Genomic DNA, 24,542 nt, shown 5'->3' on the forward strand with positions numbered 1-24,542 from the left:
AACGCTGAAGCAACCTTAAGCGTTTGGCCAATCAAATTCGTCATGCATTAAGCTGCAGTCACATTATCACCACCCAACGCGCACAGATCCTAAACGTGGGCTCCTAACACCAGACCACGGGCAGCTCTTTGCAATTGTTGGAAATCACAAGAAGTTTCAGAGTTTAGCATCTTGCACGGTAATAGTACTCTTTTCTACTAAAATATCATTCTTTACAGAAAATGTTAGTTGACAGAAAACCTAAAGCTCCACTGATCAGACAAAAGCAGAAAAACTGAAGTTCGAAGTATGCACACAATGCATGTTTGTTGGCTTGATCAACAAAGACAAGAGGTTTTTCTCTCCTTGCCCTCTCCCTTACTTAGGAGAGTCCATTTGTTGTTTTAGCCCAGATCTGAAAAGCTGTCAGTGCTGTGACTGCCTTAACACCACATCACCCAAATTAACACACTGCCGACCAGGGCATTTTCTCAGTTCTAAAATTCTAGCAATCAAAAAAGAAGACTATTTTAGATGAGATACACTGAGCACGCTTGCCTTTTACTCAAGTGGGAAAAAGATCCAAATTGAAGTTTCAAATGCTTAATGTAGTAGGGCAGCCTACTGGCAGTGAACCCACTCCAGTGAGAGACCACTTTCTCTTCATCATTTCACGTGCAGTTCTTTCAATTCACCCTATCTGGTCTTCTGCCAGCGTTGGGCATACGTCTTTCCCTCTCATGTTTAATTCATGTGGTCTTTTTTTTTTTTTTTTTAAGAAGATTGGCCCTGAAATAACTTCTGTGCCTATCTTCCTCTATTTTAACAGCATGGCTCGGTAAGCGCTGCATAGGTCTGCACTGGGGTTCTGAATCGGCGAACCCCAGGCCACCAAGCAGAGGGCGTGAACCTAACCGCTACGCCAGCAGGCCGGCCCCCAAGTGGTCTTTTTTATAAGTGTATTTGATATAAGGCCTCTCTAATGAGATCACCCATAAAATTGTCCAACAACTTACTACCCCCTCAGATTCTTCCAGTTAAGACTGCTCTCCTACAAGACCACCAGCTATATTAGAAATGCTGAAGTTTTCTAATAATATTTCAGTTGCCGATAATGTAGGTCACCATATTAAACAGAAGAGAATCTAAGGTCTACTGCTTCGTGGTTTCTTAAATCTAATTTAAATTACAATATATTAAAATAAATAAAAATGGAGATGCTTCTCAAAGAAGTTGGACTGTCAAACCAGAGCTAAACGTGGGCTATCAACGCCAGCTCTCAGAATCAATGGATTGCGTTAAAACACAACAGTTAGGGCACTCGGTGCTAAATGTGTAGAAGTGATTATTTCCCACTTCCAAACATCAATCTGCCTCAGTACTATTCTTCAATCTAAGAATTTACTTAACTTTACAATAAGGTATGTATGGTATGTTTAACAAGCTGAAAAATATACATATATATCTGAGTGCCCACCGATAGGTCTAGGTGTTCTGTGAACAGATTATGAGTAAACAAATGCAAGGGAGAAATGCTGAAAGAGTCTGATAACTGCTCTCCATACCTAAGACCCGCTGCCTAAGAACTACAAGAGACACTGCCTGAGCAATAAATATAATCATCTAAGACAAGATCATTTTTTAGGAAGATTTCTCTTCAGGGAGTAAGAGTAAAATGCCGAAGTCAAAAATTCCTATGAGGATTTTAAAAAAGGTAACATTTGCTGGATTTTTATATAAAGTACTTTTAAATCCTTTTTAAAGGCTGCTTCAAAAATAAAAATTTTTTAAAGGCTTTTAAAAGATTATTCTAGAATTGTTACCCTGAACATAGTGGGATTAAGTAATTAAAAGTTCTATATTATAAACCATGAGAAAGTAAGAATGGTTCTGGGCCATGGTCAATAATTTTGAGACTACAGAAAGCCTCACAAACTCTGATTTTGAATAAGTGGGCTTATGGAAATGGAATTTAAGCTATATGAAGAGTATTAACTCTCATTTTTTTTCCGAAAATACTTAAAGCAATTAATATAGAAGCAAAATAATAGTAACCAAGATGAAATGACAGCTATAATAGAATGACTGGATTTTTTCTAGACTCTTAAAACATGAAGACCAACATGCTAAAAATAATTGCTGTTAGAGACGATATAGTTTTTAAAACTTAAGCACTGGTCTATTTTAGTATTCTATGGTCACTTCATCTTAAATTATTTTAATTTAAAAATTAAATTAACGAAAGTGGTACTTTACCTGTGGATCCTGCTTCATTTGAGCAACCAGTTTCTGGTAATAAAGAGAGAAAAAGAACCATCAGTCTTACATGTTACTCACTATGGCTAATCAGGTTTGGCCCCCAAAATATAGTTTTCAGGTCCACACAAAAAAATGAGCAACACCACAATCAGAAGAGATCGAAAGCTTCTGTGATCCATACAGAAGGTTAATGAGACATTCCTCAATACAAAAAAAAAAAATCAAACTACCTCCTTATGTTTGAAACGAAAAGCTCCTGCTTTTTAAAAAATCTAGAGCACAAGATGGAGAGGGGAGCTTTTAAAAGGCAATTTAAACACGCTGGATGCCCTAAAAGCCAAACAGCCCTTTAAAATATTGTCATTGTCTGGGGTCCCAAAAAAGGCCTGGAGAGAAGCTGCCCCCACACACAGCAGGCCTTTTTGCAGACAGCAAAGGAGAGATTCGGCAAGTCTGTTGGTTTGGTTCCCACCACAGGAGGAGCCTGGTGTCGCACGGGACGGTGCCACTGTCCCCTCCATGGAGCAGCAACGTTCCGTCCTTGAGAGCAAGGGAGCGGAGGAACGATGACGCCAACTCTACCGACCTGAGTCCCTCTGGGAAGGAGCGCGCCACCAGAACACTAAGACAGACCTCCACCAGGGGAAACAAGCCCAAACAAGGAAAAAGGGGAAAAACAGATTTCATTTGACCCAGCCCAACTTCCAACAGCACCACTGCCCAAAGGTAACGACAACCGGGGACAGAGAACTTGAAGGATGAAGGAAGAGCAGAAGGCTGATTCCTCCAGGGATCCAGGAATAAGCTGTCCCCAAGTGAATTTCTCACGTAACTTGAAAAATCTGTCCCTCTCTTTGGGTGACAAGGAACTTTTAAATTTTTTAGTCATAAAATAAAATCATTCTAAAATATATACTTATCACCCTTCTTAAATAGAAAAAAAGTCAGCTTTCAATGACGCTTAGAGACCTGATTACAACAATTATTACACTATGCTACAAACAATACAATGGGCTCCTGACAGTGAAGGCCCCAGACCGCTATGTCTTCAAGAGTTCTTGTGCCTGCATTTCAGTTCTTCGGTCTACTCCTAACGCCAAGCAGCCAGCGAGCACATCTTCCTGCTATGACTGTGCCTCCCTCTGACGGCCCCTGGAGCCCAGCTCAAATGTGCTGCTTCTGATCTGCTGTGTGATACGCTCAGTGAACTAATTCTAAGACGAGCGAAGAGGTCGTAATAACCTAAGAAATGCCCCTTGAGTAAAATGTACACTCTTTGGTGAGTGAGTTCTGACATCTATTCTAGTTGGTTAAAAGCTTTCCTTCAGGTGCTAAGACACATTCTGGACACCCGGGGCTGCCAACCACGTGACCTCCGAACACACAGGGTGGATACTACTATACTTGATTCATGGGCGACAGTGGTAACGTTTCCACATCCTAGACTTCATCTACAAAGTAGTAATAACAGTCCAGGAGCTGAATGAAATTTAAACACAAAGTTTTACACACAGACATTTTTACGAACGCAGCCTAAAGGCCAGCCACGCTCTTCAATGAAAATAGCCCTTGGTTTTCCTTTGGATTTGGTTACCAGAGTTGGCTACTATACTAAAGTTGCCTTTTTAAAGATGAAAAAGGTATTCTTCCACGCCACTGGAATTTAAAAACTGACTGATAACCACACTAAGTCTCCACCTCTGGAGGAAATAAATAAACCAATTTTTCTATCCATAAGCAGTCAAGGTGCATTCTAGACAATCAGAGGCAGGAGAGGACAAGCTGGACAACCTAATTAGACCATCCAAACCCCTAGTGAATTGAAGCTGACACTGTGTTATCAAAGGTAAGTTACTTTCTATTGCAAGAACACAGCAATTTTTCATGAGGCTAAACTTCATGCCAAGGGCTGGCAAACTAGAGCCCACAAGCAAACCTGGCATGCCACTTCTTTTTGCAAATAAAGTTTTATTGAGACACTCACAATCATGCATTTATATATTGTCGATGGCCACTTTGTCTGTATAGCAGCGGAGCACAATAGTTGTGACACAGACCATAAAATGACTCACAAAGTATAAAATATTTTACTATCTGGCCCTATATGGAAGGAGTTTGCTAACTTCTACTTTATACTATTCTCTATTCCATGCAAAGCAAATGTTCCGAAAGTTTAAATATGGCTTCCATCAAACCTGCATAAGAATAATCAAAAAGGCATTTTCTCAAAAAAGATGAGATGCTCATCACAGGCCATTATTATTTAAACATTCATTCAACATCAACAATATGTACATGACTACTTTCTTAACCATCTCCCTGTCCATAAAGAATGAAAATATACTTCCATTACAGCAATACCAGGTAGTTTCAGAACACACTTTCAATTCAGTAAGCTCAAGTGCAGCCCTAATTTCATTCCCTAACAGGAAATGCAGGAAGGGGTGGCTCCTGCCCCAATATTTAGTCAAATGTATGATCTGCTTTTGGTCTCAGCCTAATAGCCAGTGCCTACTTTGGTGTCATTTCTGGCATCCGTGAACTTGTCATGACCAGTGATCATGTCGGTTACCACATATCCAATCAGATTTACAAATAGGCATATCACTTGGATTTACTGTTAATACTTAATTTTTTTTCAAAAGTAGGAAAGTATTCTAAACGTAACTAGAGTGAAAATCTTATATACTTTATATGTTAAAATACTATCACTCAACATATAAATGTTTATTATTGCACAAAATATTGTGTAACAATTAAGGATGAATATAAAAGCTATTAATTTTATGCTAAGAAAACAAATAGCTAAACATATAGGGAAACAGACAATGTGAATATTAAGAGAGTGTTTGGGATAACTTTAGGAAGAATATTATATCCCTTTTGAGTCAACAAATGTAATTTTAAATTTTAAATTAGATTTTACAACAAAATAAACAATTTTTGTCATAATTACACATTTCATAAAATTGGTATGCTTGAATTAAAAATGTAAAACTAAATAATATTTAAGAACTCAGTTTTTAGTAACTTAGTTCAATTCAGGTCATGAGCCTTTCAAGAAAGTCTTATTTGGGACTTGGTCGTATCTTGTGAGGACGAACTGAAAGCAGAATGCTAACTGCCATCTCAAAATTTTTTTTTTTCTTTCAGATTGGCACCTGAGCTAACAACTGTTGCCAATCTTTTTTTTTTCCTGCTTTTTCTCCCCAAATCCCCCCAGCGCATAGTTGTATATTTTAGCTGTGGGTCCTTCTAGTTACGGCATGCAGGACGCCGCCTCAACATGGCCTGATGAGTGCTGCCATGCTCGCACCCAGGATCCCAACTGGCGAAACCCTAGGCTGCTGAAGCTGAGCGCTTGAACTTAACCACTCGGCCACAAGGCCGGCCCCTCAAAACTTCTAGAGAGGAGGAATAGCTCCAAAAATTACATACAACGTCATTAAATTACCTTTGATCCATACAAATTTCAGATTGATTACTTACTGTTGCCCAGAAATTTATTCTATGATTATGTCAGCTTTGAACAAATCGTGAATTTAACTCTCGTCATTTGCCATTCAGCCAAACAGGTATTTAACAAACCTCTATGTTAAAATACTTTTGTCCTGGAAAGAGACAAGCTTGTTTTTGTAAAAAGATTTTTATTCTCCTCAATTAGTACCAGAAGCAAGACCAAACAAAATAAAACGTGCATAACTTATTACATATTAAATTTCTTAACGCTGTCACAAAAACAAAACACACTTCACGTAGAGAAGCCTGTCTGTACACAGCAAAGTATAAGACGATTGCTGAGCAAGAGTTTAACAAAACCCAAAGCAGCAGCAGGGATTTCTGAACATACAGACTTAAGGTAAAAAGTGTATGTGTGTGTGTGTACACAGCCCTTTATATATGCATACGTTTGAAGATTTCCCGTAAGTTCTCTTCCACCTAATTCTAAGCAACTTGCAAATTCAGTAGTCGGCAAAAGCCCAAGGTGTTCTTCCAACAATTTTAGAAATTAACCTTACCTCAGACTATTCAGATAAGCCAAGGCAAACCGCACCCAAGAACAAACACCTTTAGAAATAGCTGCCTTCTCCTCTCTACTCCCACACCCCGAACAGTCATAAGTAATCAATTGATCACTTTTGATTACCAAGGATTATATATGTGCATGCGCGTGTGTACATGGGATTGAACCCAGGACCACATTCAGCTAACGTCTAGAAAAGAGATATAAAACGGGATATTCTGTTTACATAATAAATATTAATGATTTAGTTATTGAAGGATAGCTTTTTGTCTTGGTTACAGTTATAGTAAATAAAATATACACATTTAATATATATTTTATTAATATAATTATTACATAATTATTAATATTTTTATTTATATATATATTTTTTAAGTTTGTTCAGCCACCTAGGTCGCTGAGATAAAATTGTCAAACTTGGAATTTAAACACCTATGAAGACAATCACACTTTCTTTATGGAAGATTGGAATCAAGGTCAAAATCGAAAGCTGAGTTATGAATAAAAACTTCAGTATACATGGTAGTCAAGTTAAACATGCCTTGTTATTTAAAATACCTAAGTTAAATCATATGAACAAAGTCCCTCAAATGAACCAAAAAACAGAAAAAAAGAAAGTGCTTTTTGTTGTTGTTTTTTTTTTTTTAACACCTTTAGTATATGAAAAAAATATTTTCAGTTCTTTTCTCTGGAAAGCAAGTCAGGAATATTTTATTAAAGTTCTTAAAAGTATTATCAATGAGTTTGTTTAGAGGTGATAAAAGGCAACTGACATGACTCTTGGACAACTGTCTGAAAGACAAGGAAAGCTGTACTGAAATCAGAGTCGGGCCTCTGCTACTCTTAGCCATTCCTTACAACACGGTGCGGGAGAAGCCGAGAACGCCACGTACCTGGTGAACCTGAATTTCCACTTTAAGAGCCTCCTGGAGAGTCTGCAACTCCATCCTCTACCTTCTCCACTTTCTCTTCGTCTGCTAATTCTCTAGTTTCTTCAGCCTCCGTTTAAACTAACAAACGCCTCTTCTCACTGCCGCTGTAGAGATCACAAAACGTGCTGCATCATTATGTTGGGCATAAAGGAAATATTCATGTTAAATAAAATAAATCACAGTAGTTGAAAAACATTTGATTCTCTAACACAATGCAAGAAATTGCCCAAACCGATTTCGTCCCGAAATGAATAGTTTCGTACTGAATTGGTACCAAAACTTTCTGGGTTTTATTCTTTGAGCACTCTGCTATAGAACACTTGAAATAAGTAAGAAATGGGGGAAAAAAGTATTTAATCTGGTTGTGAAAACGTCTAAGCACCTACTACGTCCTCAGCACCACGGTCCATCCTACATCGAGAGGACGCAGAGTGGAACGAGACCACCTCCGCCCCAGAGGAGGACGAGGCTGCAACCCCCAGGACATGCTGTGCTCAGAAGAGACGCGTAATGACAGGGCCATACATTTTTAAACATCACACCGAGTGAACGGGAGAGTTCAGGGTCTCTCAGAGGTCAAAGAAGGCCAGAGTATTTTCATCGGGTTGAACTTTTACTCTATTTAAAAAATAAACTCCAAAAGGGGAAAATCCTGGTGTAACTTAAAGTTTACCGTTAACAAATTAATACTTCACACAAATACAATGCAACGTAACTGCACTTTCCACAAAGTTACGACCAGGATATTAAAAAATACATCGATCGTGCACAATAGATGAGGCGCTCTAGCCAAGGGACAGGCGTCTGCAAGCTTTGCGATGGACGCCGTCTCCTCCCAGCCTGCAGGCCGCTCCTTCCTGTGTGTAATCGCACACAGAGATACGCCCAAGTCTAGATGCGAACGTGGAGCTTCCCAGTCTGCTCCGCTCAGCATTAAATTCTAATCACTTAAATTAACTCAATGGCTAATTTCTCTTTGAAATTTTTTTCTTTTTTCTTGAATGCAGGCTTCGACATGATTTTAGGTACCCTCCCAAAGCAAAAGTTTGCTTTTGCCTGAATAAATTTAAAGTTACTTCTTTCTCTTTTCTTCTTTGTACCTACAAAACTTGTAGTTAGAGAAGCTTTTCAGTATTCTTACAAATTGAGGAAAGGAATACTCAGGAAGCTAGAAGAACCACTATTTCTTAAACCAATTCAATGAGATTCATAAATTTTACATTTCCCAAAAATGATTTATCTATGGATAAAGTCCATATTCAACCTAAGTTTTCTTAAAACTTCTTTAAAACCTGATTTTATAGACTTACAATGGAATCATTAACCACAGAATCTATTCTTGTGAATATTAGCTTTCGTTTTATTTGTATAATCTCGCTAGGCTTAAAACATCACTGGCGATCTCTCCCTGAGGGCTCATATACTATGTTATGTAATATCAAATGCGCTAACCTAAAATACAGTAAATTTCAAAAGTGTAAAACTCCTTCAAACTTACATTTGTGGGGGCTAGGAAAGAATTACTGTACAATGATACTGTCAACCAAAAAACTTCATAAAGACGGTACGTTTCGGGGAGATAATTTGGAAAAGGAAACCTATGTTGATGAACAAATCTGGGTTTTCCAGCTTGTTATTATCTTAGAACATCTCTGGAATTATAATAAAGAAATAAATATCAGAATCGTCAAGTTACTGACTTAGACCAAGGTTTTTGTTGTCATGTAAGTTTATTCTACATACAAAAGCAAACATTAAAACTACACAGTCACTTTAATTTTAAATACTAAAGTAATCTCCCTACTCAAATTCTTGACTTATGTACTCGAGTTCTTCCTGAAGACATTACTTGAATTAGTTCGAACTTTTGCAAAGTTCTATCAGAAAATGCATCCAAAAATGATTCCTTACAATTTCTGTCAAATTAAGAATCACCTTGAAGTTAAAGGGGTATTTTCAACAACAGAAAGGCCACATTTTATTTTACTGGTAGTAACGTACACCATCGTAGTGCAACTCAAATCATATAAACTCTGGAAACAAACAGCAGGTTATGAACACAGAGAATCTACAATATACACAACAGAGAGTGACCATGATTTATAGAGTGCTCTCATTAACTTCAACTATGAAAAGGCAATTCACAGAAGAAGAAATAAGAATGACCAACAAACATGGAAAACACCCATCTTTAATCGCGTCACAGAAACGTGAATCTTAAGAAGGTAAGTTTAGTCTGTCAAACTGAGCAGATTTGTAAAAATCAGCGCCCCGTGAGCGGGCTGGAGTCTGGGTCAGGGGCACACTCATGATCTGCTGTTGGTTATATCTGGGCGGCAGCACGAACGGTTATTTACTTTCTTCTTTTCAGAGTATCAATATTTTCAAAATTTTCCAGAGAAAACATGCACTTGTTTTTAAAGAAGAAAAAGCTGAGGATTGCTAGATAACGCATCAGGAAATCTTACACTGAGGAAACAGAACGTTCAAGAAACGCCAAAGAAACCCCGCGTTTAACCTGGAGACTCTAGATGTCAGAGCCTCAGGCGCACGCTGAGGAGGGCCGACAGCTGGACCGCGCTCCGCAGACCGCTGTCTGCTCATCAGAGACACACACAGGAGCACAACGGGATCTGGCAAGGACTGCAAGTGCCAGTTACTCATTTTACTTAGAAATAAAACTGAAGGGTTAAAAAAGGGAGTGACCTGCTACAGAAAGACTTATGAAGGATTGGAAGATTCACCTGACATCCTCCTTCAAAAAGGCCTCTTTCTGAACGGCAATGTTAAGAGGTTGGCCTCCGCCTAAAGGAACAACATATGCACGTATTTACAGCTTACAAAGGCAAGGCAAGCACACGCTGAATTCTTTTAAAAAATATTTTGGGGGCTTAGACAACTCATGCAGCCGTTACGCGAAGGCGGTTTGGGGGCAGTTTACAGCACCATAAGGAAGGTATTACCTGCTACATTTGTAAAAAGGAAATTTACCGTATTCTGACCAACTCTATTAAGGTACAAACAACAAAGCGGTTGCTGCAGGTAAATACAAACAGACTCACAAAACTGTCACAGAAACGTTTACTGAATTCACAGTGCCCTCCGCCCCCCAACGGCTCTAGATACTACCATCAGGGAGGGCAACGGCCTAGCACAAAATACCAACATTTTCATCAAAACTGTACGTGTCAAACCACCAGGACACCTAATGGCCTCTCGCCTTCAAATTAAAGAAAACCCAAAACGTAAACAAATAAGAACTCCACAAAGCGACCAAACAAAAATAATCATCAAATCCCACTAAAAAAGGCAGCTGGGATGTCTGGAAAGAACATTCACTCTTTCCAAAAAAACGAAAAAACCTGATTCCACTTACTCGCTGTGCAACCACCCTCAGCCTCAGGATTTTTTAATTTGTTTGTTTGTTTGCTTCTAAATCAGGAAAATGGCAACAATATCACCTACTTCATAAAACTGTGATGAGCTTTAAATAAGGTAAAGTTACATGAAAAGCCCTTTGTAAACTGTAAAGTTCTACACCATTCTTAACATACTTAACTTTTACTCATACACATTACCTTTTTTGTTCCTTTTTCTGTGAGGAAGACTGGCCCTGAGCTAACATCTGTGCCAATCTTCCTCTATTTCACGTGGGATGCTGCCACAGTGTGGTGCTAGGTCCACGTGTGGGATCCAAACCTGTGAATCATGGGCCGCTGAAGCAGAGTGCGCCAACTTAACCACTATGGCCACCAGGCTGGCCCCACACAATCTTTTTAATCAACTTCTCAACACAGTATATTGCTGAGAAGACTGCAGGCTTTATTTTCAAATTCTCTAAGAAAGGGGCTTGTAACTATTCCTCTGAGCATAGTTCTGCTTGGAGATATGTGACCCCAAGTCTTTCATTATGATTCTAATAAGTAGTTAATGCTATAATTCTCAGTTTACTGCTAAGAAACACTGCTCTGTTCCTGAATTGATAGAAACCTTGCTCCAATCAAAACTCAACTTGTCAACCAAGGTTCTCTACCAGACAAGAAGTCTGTAATGCACTGTGCCCCAGGCTGAATCCCTAAGAAGGGCCTGCTCCATGTTCTCGAGACTGCATGTTGCTTGCTGTAAGACCCGACCCTTGACCTATATTCTCAGAGCAGTGTTCTGAATAGGTTTACCAAATTGTTTTAAATACAGTCACGCACCGCAAAACTAAGTTTCAGTCACCATGGACCACATACACAACCGTGCCCCCAAAAGATGAGCACCTTACAGCCCAGGTGCGTGGTGGGCCACATCACCGAGGTCTGTGTGAATGCACTCCGTGATGTTCGCACAAGGAAATGGCCTGATGAGGCATTTCTCAGAATGTGTCCCGTCGTTAGGCGATGGATGGCTGTACGAAAAGTGGAAAGCCTTGAGAGATCTGTGGATCCTTACTCAGCAACGCCTAATACTAAAATATCAGGTTTTAATTTGCGCAAAATACTTATTTCTTAATATGTATCTAACATGCTAAGAGATAAAATAGTGTCTTTAACTTTTAATTAATAGTGCTAAGAATGATCACAAATGCTAAAAATAGTAAAGTTATTTTAATAGTCCTTATTGAAAACTAACACTAACATCAATCAATAAAAATGACATAAAAAAACAATATAATACTCATTTTCTTATTTTCGTGGTGGTATTTCTTTGGTGACGCTCCACAGGTCAACAGAAAATGCCGCTACACAAAGAGCTTGGTGGTCCTGATTTTAGAGGCCGTCCTCTGAAACTGGCAAGGTTCCTACGCTCAGATCCTGATATTAGAGCTGCTGACAAAAATCACCTCAGCTAGAGAGACTGATGTTTCCTAACCATTCATTTATATATGTGTGTGTGTCTATTTATGTGTGTATATATATACACACGCACACAATCAGATTTATGATATCTGAATGTCTGAAAATGTTTGAGTTTAAAATACATATCTTTCTGGGGCTGGCCCCGTGGCCGAGTGGTTAAGTTCGCACGCTCCGCTGCAGGCGGCCCAGTGTTTCATTGGTTTGAATCCTGGGCGCGGACATGGCACTGCTCTTCAAACCACGCTGAGGCAGCGTCCCACATCCCACAACTAGAAGGACTCACAACAAAGAATGTACAACTATGTACCTGGGGGCTTTGGGGAAAAAAAGGAAAAAACAAAATCTTAAAAATAAATAAATAAATAAAATAAAATAAAATACGTATCTTTCCTTTCTCCACTTTCTTTATTGGGGTGGAGGGGCCAGGTCTTCATTTAATTGAAACATAAGGAACACCTACACAGGCCATCCCCCTGCAGCACAAGGGTGTGACATTCCAGGTCAAGCCAGGGTGCCCCAAGCACCCTCCCCATCACAGGCCTGCTGCACTGGCCCACACCTCTCCCCCGGCCCGCGTTCATCCTAATGTAGTTTCCACCTCAGCCTACCGGACCCAGGCCTCGCCGGCACACCCACGTTCTTCTATTTCTCACCTTTCTTTACAGAAGTCAAGCATGTCTACTAAAGGCATCCCAACTATACCCACCAACAAGAACACTGAAGTAAATTTTGAAACTCACAGAAATTCAAAATGAAGGAGGCTGGAGAGCAGTAAGAGCACAGTGGCAAGGAGGCCAAGATTGTAGAACTGGATGCCACAATTACTAGAAGTCTGTTTAATGATAAAAATGTAGTCCTGGCAAGCCTGGCCAGAATCATATATATTTTACTCCACAAAGAATAACACAAGAAGGTGTGGTGGTCTCGGCATAACCAGTAAGTATTTAATAGAAGTGGAAGCAATGAGAGAGAGATTTCAGATCAATTTAAGGAAGAGCTAAGGAGTGGAGCTGTACAAAAAAGGAATGGGTTACCTTATGAGGTAGTGGGATCCCTGTCATTAGAAGTATTCAAGAATGCTGCATACCATATCCCCCTCTTGGAGATTCACAATGCATATTAGCATATTAAAGGTTCTGAGAAGTCCTGCAGTAAAGAAACCTGTTTAACTTTGTTTAACGCAGCTTTTCCCAAATTATTTGAGCACAGAACATTTTTCCCACCCCCGCCACACCTCAATAATATTTATCCATTTCTGTGGAACCAGAGTTCCTCAGAATACAGTATAGAAAATAATGAGCTGGACTCTTAAAATGTAGGATTCGATATGTACCCGAAGCACAATCTGTCAGGGATACAGGAGAAGAAATGGCCACAGCGGGTAAATAGCTGGAAGAGAAGACACTTCAGGTCCCTTCTCTAAGATTCTATGATTCTATCACATCTCAAAGGAAAGGGCTATAGGGTCTTGATTATTTATGTAAAAAGGTCCGTGAAAGGCGAGGAGAATAAAAACGTAGCAAAATGCAAGGTTAACTGGGTCAAAAGCCGCCCTTTCAGGTTCAGAAGTCCAAACCCTGAAAGGTAAGAGAGACGCCTCAAGGACCATAAGTTACCAAAAAGCAGCCTTAACCAAAGATCTCCTCCACCCACTAAGTTAATGACTGTCGGAGAGAGAGAACTAAAAACAAGAACAAAAACAAAAAGAGGCAGCCTTGATTAGGGGACCACCCTAGCCCAGCTATCTTATTTGAGTTTAATTCGTATCATATTACACGCTCTCCAAATAAGGTTAGTATTTGTTTGATCCTTAGTCACCAGACTGCCCTGTGCAATCTGTGATCTTGAATTAGACATTTGAAGAAATGATTAAGTGTGATGATTTAGAAGCTGCTCAAGTAGATTATTAAAGTAGATACCAGGAAAAAATGTGTTTGCCTAGATACCCCACAATGCTACACCTCTCTCTCTTTTTATTCTTTCCTGTTTAGGAATCATATGAAACAACACACACTAAAAACGCAACTTATCAGACATGAAGCCAGTCCAACATTAAATTTAAGAATATAAATGCTTAAGAGTCCCAAATTTCAAAGTCAAGGTTCCCATAGTTACATTAGCCTAGCCGTTTTGCACATATACTAAGGCCATCAAATTTAACAGCATATTAAGCAATACAAAGCACAATGGAAACCTTAACTTTTGAATTTACTGACTTTTGAATTTTCAGCCCTAACCACTGCATTAAGGACATTTTTGGCAACGGGGACCTTCACATTTTAACAGGTTATCGAATGCAGGAACGTGCAAGCCTAGCAGTATTATTAGAAACACAAATGCATTTGAGATACAGCTATGTGAAATTAGACACAAATTCACTTTCACTCGGTGCAAACAGCAAAGCCTTATTTCTGGGAAGGAGCTTTCAAAAAAAAAAATTACCGAACATTTAAATTATTATCCAACTAGCACGAGGCACACTGTGCCCGCCTGGCCAAAGTACTTACCAATTTTGGGGAGACTAGCTCTCCTTCAGCTCTCTTGCTCCCTACAACAGAGGAAGGGGAAAAGGGAATTAGCTGACAGACATGGATTTACCACATGGCACCACAAGCTGAAAGCTTAAAGATTTCTATCTGACTTTAAGAAGAAAAAACCAAAACAACAAATCTCCGAAGTTTTAAAACCCAAAAGAAAAAAAGGAAGAGAGAGGTACTTTTTACACAAGGAAAGAACTCAGGAGCAGTTAAATCTGTAACTTCCAGTTCTTTCAAGATAAGGAAAAATAAGTAGTCAATGGTTTCCCCTTCCGAAGAGACAGACAGAAATGAAATGCTCCTCATCTAAGTAACACACAAATATACCCTCACCCCCAACAAATGACCTTCACTGTTTGCTGCCTTATATTAGCAAATTAAGCTAACATTATTGGCCCTAAGTTTGGCCTACTTAAAAGGGCCTATTTTCTATTTATCTTGAAATGGATTTATATAAGGCCCTAAAAGTTACAGCATTTTATATGTATAGTCATAATTTTAATTAAACTTTTCATTCACATTCTTGAAGTCTCACCACTTTCAACTGTAAACCGCATGACACAGAAGTGGCTCCCTAAGCCACATATTTCCTCAGTGACAGCGCCAGAAAGAAAACCAAGCTTCTGGGATCCCAATCCAATGCTCAGTGACGCTTTTATCAACTGTGTTTTTTAAGATTAAACTCCTTTAAGTTGACTTCAAGGTCAGAAAAGTCAAGTCAGACTATCCTGTTTATCTGTAACTCTTCCTGCCCTAAACTTCTTTTTCAGTTTTAAAAAACCATGAAATTTGCACAATGTTATAAACCAATGTGGCCTCAATAAAATAATAAAAAATAAAAAATAAATGTAGTAAGGTCTAAAAAAGATTGAGAAACAAAAACCAAAACTTTTCCCCTGGGGCCCGCCCCGTGGCAGAGCGGTTAGGTTCGTGCGCTCTGCTTCGGCAGCCCAGGGTTTCACTGTTCAGATCCTGGGCGAGGACAGGGCACTGCTCATCAGGCCACGCTGAGGTGGCGTCCCACATGCCACAACTACAAGGACCCACAACTAGAATACACAACTACGTACTGGGCGGATTTGGGGAGGAAAAAAGCAAGAAAAAAAATTTTTTTTTTAATTTTTAAAAAAAGATTGGCAACAGTTGTTAGCTCAGATGCTAATCTTTAAAAAAAAAAAAAAAGAAACTTTTCCCCTAATATTTGAGTATTAAATTTTTAAACTCCACATACCATGCTCATCTTCCTTACGCTTTAAACATAGCACGTCTGTTGACTGACGTCACTCAACAGCGTTCTCATGTCCTCAAAGGATAGCTCAAAAAATCTTCACGATTATAAATCTTTATTTAATCAAGTGCAGTCATACGAAACACAGTCAAATAGTCTAAAAAGGCCCCAATACATGCAGTTAACATTCATTTCCTTTAGCAGCACTTTTTAAAGTTCTCGATCCATACAAATGGCAATTTTAATCACCAAGACTGGAACGACTTCCAACCAAAAGAAAAATCATGCAAAAATCCGTAGAACGATGGCATTATTAAAAAATGGATTCTCACATGGAAAAAATTTTATAACTATGTGTGGTGACGGATGCTAACTAAACTTACTGCGGTAGTCATTTCACATTACATTCAAATATCAAATCATTGTGTTGTACACCTAAAACGAATACAATGTGATACGTCAATCATATTTCAAATTTAAAAAGTGGATTCTTAAGATTATAGATACCTGCAGGGCTTCGTACCACTCAAAACTGTACCAGGCCCAAAGTAAGTGCTCAGTAAATATCGGCGAAGTAAACAGGTTCACTGAGTCGACCCTGAATCGCTGTTGCAGGCTGCTTTTCCTTATTAGGCATTTCTTGTGAGCTCTTTCAGCCTGGGGATAATTTCTTACGCATCGATCTCCCAAAGCATTATTTGTTAAATGAATGACTTTGGATAAAAACTGTTGATTAGTCAGTAAAATATTACCATTTTAAAATATAATGAAAAAGAAAAGATAAATTAGACTAAATTAAAATTAAGAACTTCTGTTCATCAAAAAAAAAAAAACACCATTAAGAGAATGAAAAAGCAAGCCACAGAACAGGAGATGATAATTGCAACACATATAATAACAACGGCTTATACCCAGAATAAACAAAATATGTTGAAACTCAAAGTGATCAGCACAGGGCTGGGACTTTAACTTTTACTTATACAGCATTTGAGAAAGGAGAGACACAGAAACTCTTCCGAAAAGTCAAAATCAGTAAAAAGGCACAATGAACATATACCTTAACTCCAGGGCATTTTCCCCAAACATCAGTATCAGAGCCAACCCCAAAGTGATAAAGAATTTTACCATGATATCATTGAACCACGATATCATAAAACCGCTAGCAGGGACTGCAGAAATCACACAGCAAATCGAAGCCTGAGAGGTTAGGTGACCTCCCGGAAGGTCACACGGCCAGCTGGGGGTGACGCTGGAGGAAAGCTCAGAGACCCTCCCGAGACTCCTCTGCCTGAGCTGCCTTTCCACCAGACCTCACTTCCTCTCAACCAGCTGCAGCAGTTACTCTCCTAAGAAACAAACTACCATAAATACCGGCCAAATATTTTTGGAAAAGTCTGCATAGAAAGTATAAAGAAAAATCACAGAAAGAAGCCAACCAGCACAGGTTTTAACACCTGAGACCCTTTAGGCCCAAGGGCCCCCCGTGACTGGGCTTCAGACGCGTCTGCCAACGCCATGAGACCACCGGCTAAATCCTCTAAGTAGGGGAGCTCTGGGAAGAGGACCCACAGCTCTACTAAGAGTCGCAAAGAGGTTCAGATACCCAAAAAGAGTAAGTTATTTTTAGACTAGTGATTCTTAAACTGTGCATCAGAACTCTCAGAGTGTTTCTTCTGGAGACATGATTTAGAAACTGTCCATTTACAAACTGATAAAAAAGAAAAGCAAATATTTTATTTCTATAATTTAATAAGAATGAGTTAGCAGCAAAAAAGATTTATACATAAATTTGTACTTTTTACACTATCCATATGCAAAACACATATTTAAATCTGACTTAACTTTGATTTCCTCATGTTAAGCTGACTGAAAGTACTTAATTTGTTTTCACATACATTTCACACTTGTAGCTAAGGTAGCTCAAAATTTTAACCGTATTTGCTTAAATTTTTAAAATATAGATTTGTCCTTGAAAAAAAATACATTCAGAACACAGAAGTTGGAGTAAATAAAATTATTTTTGCTTTTAGAGATGAATAGTCTCTTGCTAACATAACTTCACACAATTTTTTGCAAACTGAAGGTCGTTCACCTCTCCAGAACTTCACAGGTAGCTGCTTTAATTAGAGCTGGGAAAGAAATGAATCATTCACATTTCTGATATGGTTGTAAAATTTAAAATACCATCAATAAATCAAAGGTGATTAATAACTACTTCTTAAGCACCTCTATAAAACAGCTAAAACCTTTGTATATGAAGAATGTATATTAAACAATAAACAAATTTTGCAGAGGAAAAGTGTAACACTAGATCATGTTTTAAATTAGGCTAAAATTCATCCCACTACAAATTTCGAACGATTAAGTTTATAGTCTGTGCTCAATCATAAATTTTGATAAGGGACTAGAATAGCACAGATAATTGTCATTCAAAGACACTTTAAAATGTCACCTTACGCAGAGATTCAATCTCTTCTCTTCTACCACACCAAGCTGATACACTAATTTTATATACAATAAGTTTTACTGCTTTTTATCTGCCCTTCCTAACTTCTAACAGAAAGCATAATAAGTTTGAAATAAATTTAAATGCAAATAAGTGCTCAGAAGAAAAAGCAGAATCCTGCTTAATGAGATTTAGTCCTTCAGGCCCTAATATCGTAATTACCCTTCTTGCCCCCATCCCTCCTAATCCCACCCTCTCATGGACATCCCCCTAGCACTTCTCCCCTCATTCTCAAGAAGCATCCACTTTCCCCTCATTACTGGATCATTTTGTTTCTTCTGTCTGAAGAAAAAGCACCTCTCTTGACTCCATATCCTTCTCTAGTTATTGTCCCATGTCTACACTCCCATTTACAGCACAACTCCCTGAAAGAGTTACCCACACTCAGTCTCTAGCTCCTCTCCTCTCATTCTCTACTGAACCCGCTCCCTCAGGGCTTTTGCCCCCTCCCCTTCTTGGTAGGGTCACCAATGACCTCCCTGTTGCTACATCTAACAGTAAAGTCGCAGCCCTCGCTTCCTTGCTCCATCAGTATTATTTGACTCAGTTGATCATGCCCTCCTTCTTGAAACCCTTTCTTCTCCTGACTTCTAGAACACCGCCCCCTCTTGATTTTCCTCCTAATCTCTCTTCTGGGTTTCTTTTGCTGGTTCCTTCTCATCTCTCAAAACCTCAAAATGTTGAACTGCCCCAAGGCTCAGTTCCTGGAACTCTTTCCGTTAGGTAATCTCGCCCAGTCTCAGGGCCATAAAACGATCTGCACACTGGTGACTCCCAAGTTTTTATTGCCAGCCCAGACCGTTCCCCTGAATTCCAAACTCATACACCCAGCTGCCCACTCGACACTTGTCAAATACGTTTCTCAAGCTCAACAAATCCAAAACTAAACTCTTGACTACCTATCCCTCACCCTCCTGCTCAGTCATCCCCATCTCAATAAATGGCAACTCCATCCCTTCGGGCCAAAACCTCAAAGTCATCACAGACTCCTCTTTTGTCCACAACCTACATCCAATCCAACAGCTAACCACCTTGCCTCTACCTTCCAGATATACAAACTTTGGCCACTTGTCTCAATGCCACTGCCACCTCCTTGGTCCAAGTCACTGTCATCTTTCACCTTGATCATTGCCATATCCTCCTAACTGGCCTGCCCACTTCCATCTTCGCCCCGCTACAATTGATTCTCTCAGCGCCCACTGTGACCTTTTCAAAATCCAAGAAAGATCTGGTTACTCCTCTGCTTAAAATCCTCCAGTGTTTCCCATCATAGAGAAAAAGTCACAGTCCTTTACGACAGCCCACGAGGCTCTGCGTGATCTGGGCCTCGGCTACGCTCAGACCTCATCTTCTCCCCTCTCCCCATTGCTCAATCTGCTCCATCCACACTGGCCTCCTGTCTGTGTATCAGAAACTCCAAACCAGTTCCCTGCTCAGGCTCCTCTACTTGCTTCTCCCTCTGGCTGGAACACTCTCTTCCATCAAACATCTTCATGGATCACTCCCTCAGAATGTTTAGCAAATCTACAGTAGCTGCAAGAGTAGAATATTAACATAAAGACTAAAACTGTCATCCGACAGTGTTCCTCCCCAAACTTTTACTCTGAGGGTGCTCTTTCTTATGCCAAGAACACCCTTGTACTTCTCTCTGCCCATCCAAATCTCACGGAGTTTTCGGGTCCAGAGAAAGACTCACTGATTCATGGAGACCCTCCCTAACCATCCCAGCACCCAGTTCTCCTGTCTTTGAATCTCGGAGTATTTAACATCTCTCTCATTCATCTCAGAATTTAACCAGAGAGTCTCACGCTGTAACTTACATGTCTTATCTCCCTAAACACACTACACACACACACACGCGCGCGTGCATGCACACACACACAAATAGAGTAGAATAATGCCTCATACAAGTAGTTCTCAAACCTAGATCAGGGTAACTCTAAAATTTCAAAAAAATACAGATTCACAGGCCCTACCCTTAGAGACTCTGAATTCATTATGTCTGATTTGGAGCCCAGATGTCTCTATTTCTTTAAAAGTTCCCCCAGAAGATTCTGACGGGTAGCCAGGATTAGGACCCACCGCCTAACAGTCCTCTATCTCCTCAGTACCTAGGACAGTAAGCCCTCAAATAGCCAAAAGCTAGATGGGACACCGGAGGGTACCGCATCCATGCCTTCATTTCACACAGGAACAGAGGTCCAAGAAGTCTATACGACCAGACAAAGCTACAAGGGTAGTAAGAGGCAAAGCCCAGCCTAAGACTCAGATTAACAGCTCTCAATCCAGAAATCCTTCCATGAGACTGCACATAAAGAAGGGAACGTAACAAAAGTCCACCATTCACACATGGGCGTAGTAAACACTGACTATCTAATACTTGACCTGTGCTTGCAATGTCCACGCTCTAAGACAGCGTACATTATCAGCTTCTATATGCTTGAAAAACAGGAGCAACATTAGCAGATAAAAGATTTAAGAGCCAGAGAGCAATTTGGGGAAGGCTTACAAATAAAATTTCTTTACTAAGTCCTCTTACAATATGTACAAAAACTTGTAAAATCATTTATTCTGTAGTTGAGATGTATTAGGACAAATAAACAGAAAGAAGAAATATTGCTTCATCGTGCTACAAAGTACAAAAATCCTTATTCACAAGCTTCCACAGCTCACAAAGCTATAAATGTTTTCTGAGTCTAATCATCATAACGTAAACTTCTTAATTACAGATCAGACTTAGTAAATCACCCCATATCCCAAGACAACTCAAACTCTTATCTTAATAATCAGTTAACTGCAAGACCAAAACTCTTGCCATCAACAACAATAACCAAGCCGGGTACGCGTACGGCATTACGGGAGTGCGGGGGTTGATCCTGGTGCACGGGGATTTACGAACGCCTGCTGTCACCACTAAGGGGAGTTCGGGGTGGAAGCCATTAGCACCACGGAGGAGGAGCAATGCCCAGCTCTGCATCTGCGAAAACCCTTCCAACTGCACTAACTGCAACTACTGGGAGCTGTTCTCTCAGAAATGGGATAATAGGCCCAAATTCCTCCGTCTCTAAAGCACAAAGATAATTGAACTAAAAGTCACTAAGGAAGGTCACTGGTAAACACCTGATTAAAAAAATATACAAGAAAAAGGTAAGCTGAAAGAACAATTAACACACTAAGCAAATTTTATAAAAAAGCATCAACACGCACAGAAGAAAGCAGTGAATTGCTGGAGAAAAATACCTCACACAAAAATTCACCAGGACTAGAACAACCAAGTTTTTTAAAATTAGGGCACAGTAAACCTGACAGTAGCCAGCAGCTTGTCCAAAGAAACACAAGCACACACAAAACAAAACGCAAACTCCTGCCGATAGAGCCCTAAGTGCACTACCACGCCTGCTTCTAGAAGACAGAAGAAAACTCCTGCTGCACTGACAGCCAGGAACGACCCCAGAGGACCTCAGACAAACGGATAACGCGCCCAGGCCACCAGAATGACCAAAACTCCCTAACTAAAATTATGGCACTTTATTGTGCTCCACTCTGCCTCACTTCTCAACACTGCACCGCGGTGCGCACCGGGCTGGAAGAGGAGCAGGTGCCTTCCAGGCTGTAGAAAAATTAGTGAGACAGACACACACACACACACACACACACCCCAACACAAACACAAACACAAAGGGAACGATGTTCTTTCACTTGAAGGGGCTTAAGAAATGCAAGGCTTTGCTGCAGGCCTTGAAAACTAGGAGTAGGCCTTACCGAAGGAGAGAGGAAAAAGCCTAGGTTTACCGCAAAGCGCAAAGCGGCATGCAAAGACTAAAGGAATTAACACCTATTTCAATTAAAAGGCTTTGGCAACAATTCATTTTTTAAAAAAGAAAGAGAAATTGAGATTTTCAGCATTTCTGTCACCAAAAGAAAATGAGAATCTTTTCTCTCAGACTGCACAGGTTCAGCTCCACAACACAAATAAAAAAGAACCTGATTTAAGGCCTGAAAACTAAAAATGGTACCAAACAGTCACATTTCTTCAAAAAATCTAAGTAGTCCAACATAGTGACTCTTCATCATCACCGCGATCATTAATGAACATTTAGCTTTTCATCTGCACTTTGAAACGTCAATGAGAAACTGAAACGGCTACAATGTGTTGGGCATTTCAACTTTGGAAACAAAAACCACAAAGAAACGGGAGTGTGAGGCAGAAAGCCTCAATCATGCTGATAAGTAAGTGGTCCTAAAATCTGAAAGTGAAAGCAACACAGACCAAAAAAGAAGTTTCCTTGATATGAACGCTAGCCTTTAAAACCAAAAATATGTTCTGCTACAGAAGAGTGAAATCAGGGCTTCCATTAACCTTGTTAAAAAAACATCCCATGAGCATGGATTTCTTTCCTCAGTCTCTTCATCAGAGCAGCATGGGGTCCCATTAGGCACCCTGTTTTACTTCCACCTTATAAATAACGTTAGCTATGCGCTTTTTCCATGGAAACCAAGCACAGAGGAACCCACTTAAATGAATACCGGTTAAAGGAATAAGTTTTATTTTAGAAAGGTTTTGCTGCTCTAGATGAACTCTACTGGGGAATACTACAAAGTCGTCTTAAGTATAATTTTTCAAAGTATATCTTTGGTGTGGAGGGAGCTTATTAAAGGTCCTGTTAAATAAGTACACTCCCTGCACTAAACTAAACGTGCCAAACAGCATCCTAACGTCAGACACCTTTTCCACGCACGCACAGGGGTTTCGACGCACAACTCCAATGACTATGCTTCTCCAAGCTCTGGGTGGAATAATTACCCCTATGGGCCTAATTTAATCTAATCAAAGCAAGGAAATTTAGAAATAAGGCTACCATCACCTTGTAGTGACTAGTAACGAACAGGTCCCACAACCGCAGGCACACGCACGCCTTACAGCTCCTCCAGACAGGTGCGAACAGGCGGGCAAATAACACAAGCACCTCATCACGGCTACCAGGTCCAGGGGCGCAGGTGCGCGAAACCCCTTCCTCAACAAGCTTGTAAGTTATTATACGTATTCCTTAGTCAATCAATACACACACTTGGGTGAAACAGAAATAGAATACGCAGAAGGAGAAAGTGCAGAACAAGATACAGTGATTTCCGACTTTAAGTTGACGTAAATACTGCCCTACATACTCTAGAAATGACCATTATTGGTGGTCCACACACAAGTTGCAGACAGGCAAGCGTACACAAAATAAAATGCAATTCATAAGAACAGAAAACTCAAAACTTGTCATCTTGAGCCTCTGAAGACAGAAGGGGTAAGAAAACTAAAATCTTCCCAGTAGATATGGTTCTCCACTAAGTTAGTGGCGGCTCAGGTATCTTCAATAAGTTAAAAGACACATGAAAGTAAATATCCTAAAAGATGATTACTAATAGCAAAGTTACAACATATGAAGAGTTAACATTCCCACACACACTCCTCCTTTGAGTATACCACATGGTTATTTGTACCGCGTGACTTAAAAACATAAAATTACATTCCTTGGATGTTTCACACACTGGAAAGATTGGCAAAATGCTGACAGTTGTTGAAGGTAGGTTAACAGGTATATGCGATTTGTTAATGTTATTCACTCTACTTTTACGTATGTTTCTAAATATCCATAAAAGGAAGTTTAAAAAATCCTAGAGATAAAGTTAAGATTCTTGTCCGAAACACGTTTTTCTCTAGGTGTAATTAAATAATGGATGAAATGCCTGGTATAGATCTTAGAAGCTATTAAATTTAAATCCAACACAGCCATTAACCTAACATAACCACAGCTAATTTCCAAGTTTTACTTTTCTTACCAAAACAATTCCGTTAACAGTTCAAAACCACTAGGAGAAACCTGGAAAGGAAAGGGTCTGGTATTTTGTAACCGCCAGCTAACGAAATGTCAACAATCAATACATAACAACAAGGCATCATGCCCCTGCTTGGCATTCTACAAACTAAAGAAAGAAATTCCACCAGCCCTATCACCAAATCGAAATACTCTCAGAATCAGCAACGCCAACATCTCTTCTCCAGTTAGGTCCAGGGGACTCAGAGGGCAACCTAATAACTCAATGCTTGCCACTTCCCTGATCTCAGGGAGGAACAAGGCTGCCCCGCCCCCACGACGGCCCACCTCACCCCCTCCCAGAAACTACAGCAACTTCTCAGGTAAAAAGGTCTTTTTCTATTCTTTCCCTTAGCCCAGAGAGAAAAT

General features: G+C 39.8%; 1 protein-coding gene across 50 annotated transcripts in view; it reads right to left on the minus strand.

Annotated features, from left to right (window-relative positions):
* PHF21A (PHD finger protein 21A) overlaps nt 1-24,542 on the minus strand; it is a 173,959-nt gene that overhangs the window by 132,029 nt on the left and 17,388 nt on the right. For 24 of the 50 annotated variants that reach the window (XM_070229365.1, XM_070229379.1, XM_070229383.1 and 21 more), the window contains 3 exons: nt 14,546-14,586; nt 7,156-7,298; nt 2,236-2,268 (listed from right to left, as the gene is read on the minus strand). The exons of 2 other annotated variants lie outside the window; for them this stretch is intronic. In XM_070229365.1, the coding sequence (XP_070085466.1) occupies nt 2,236-2,268; nt 7,156-7,209 (87 nt within the window). In that variant the 5' untranslated portion in view covers nt 7,210-7,298; nt 14,546-14,586. Of the gene's footprint in view, nt 1-2,235; nt 2,269-7,155; nt 7,320-13,072; nt 13,200-14,545; nt 14,587-15,806; nt 16,225-16,310; nt 16,530-24,542 lie in introns of those variants that run through there. 24 more of the 50 variants (XM_070229378.1, XM_070229361.1, XM_070229352.1 and 21 more) reach the window with 8 other exon arrangements.

The sequence above is a fragment of the Equus caballus genome, chromosome 12 (assembly GCF_041296265.1).
Source record: "Equus caballus isolate H_3958 breed thoroughbred chromosome 12, TB-T2T, whole genome shotgun sequence".
Taxonomy (NCBI): Eukaryota; Metazoa; Chordata; class Mammalia; order Perissodactyla; family Equidae; genus Equus; species Equus caballus.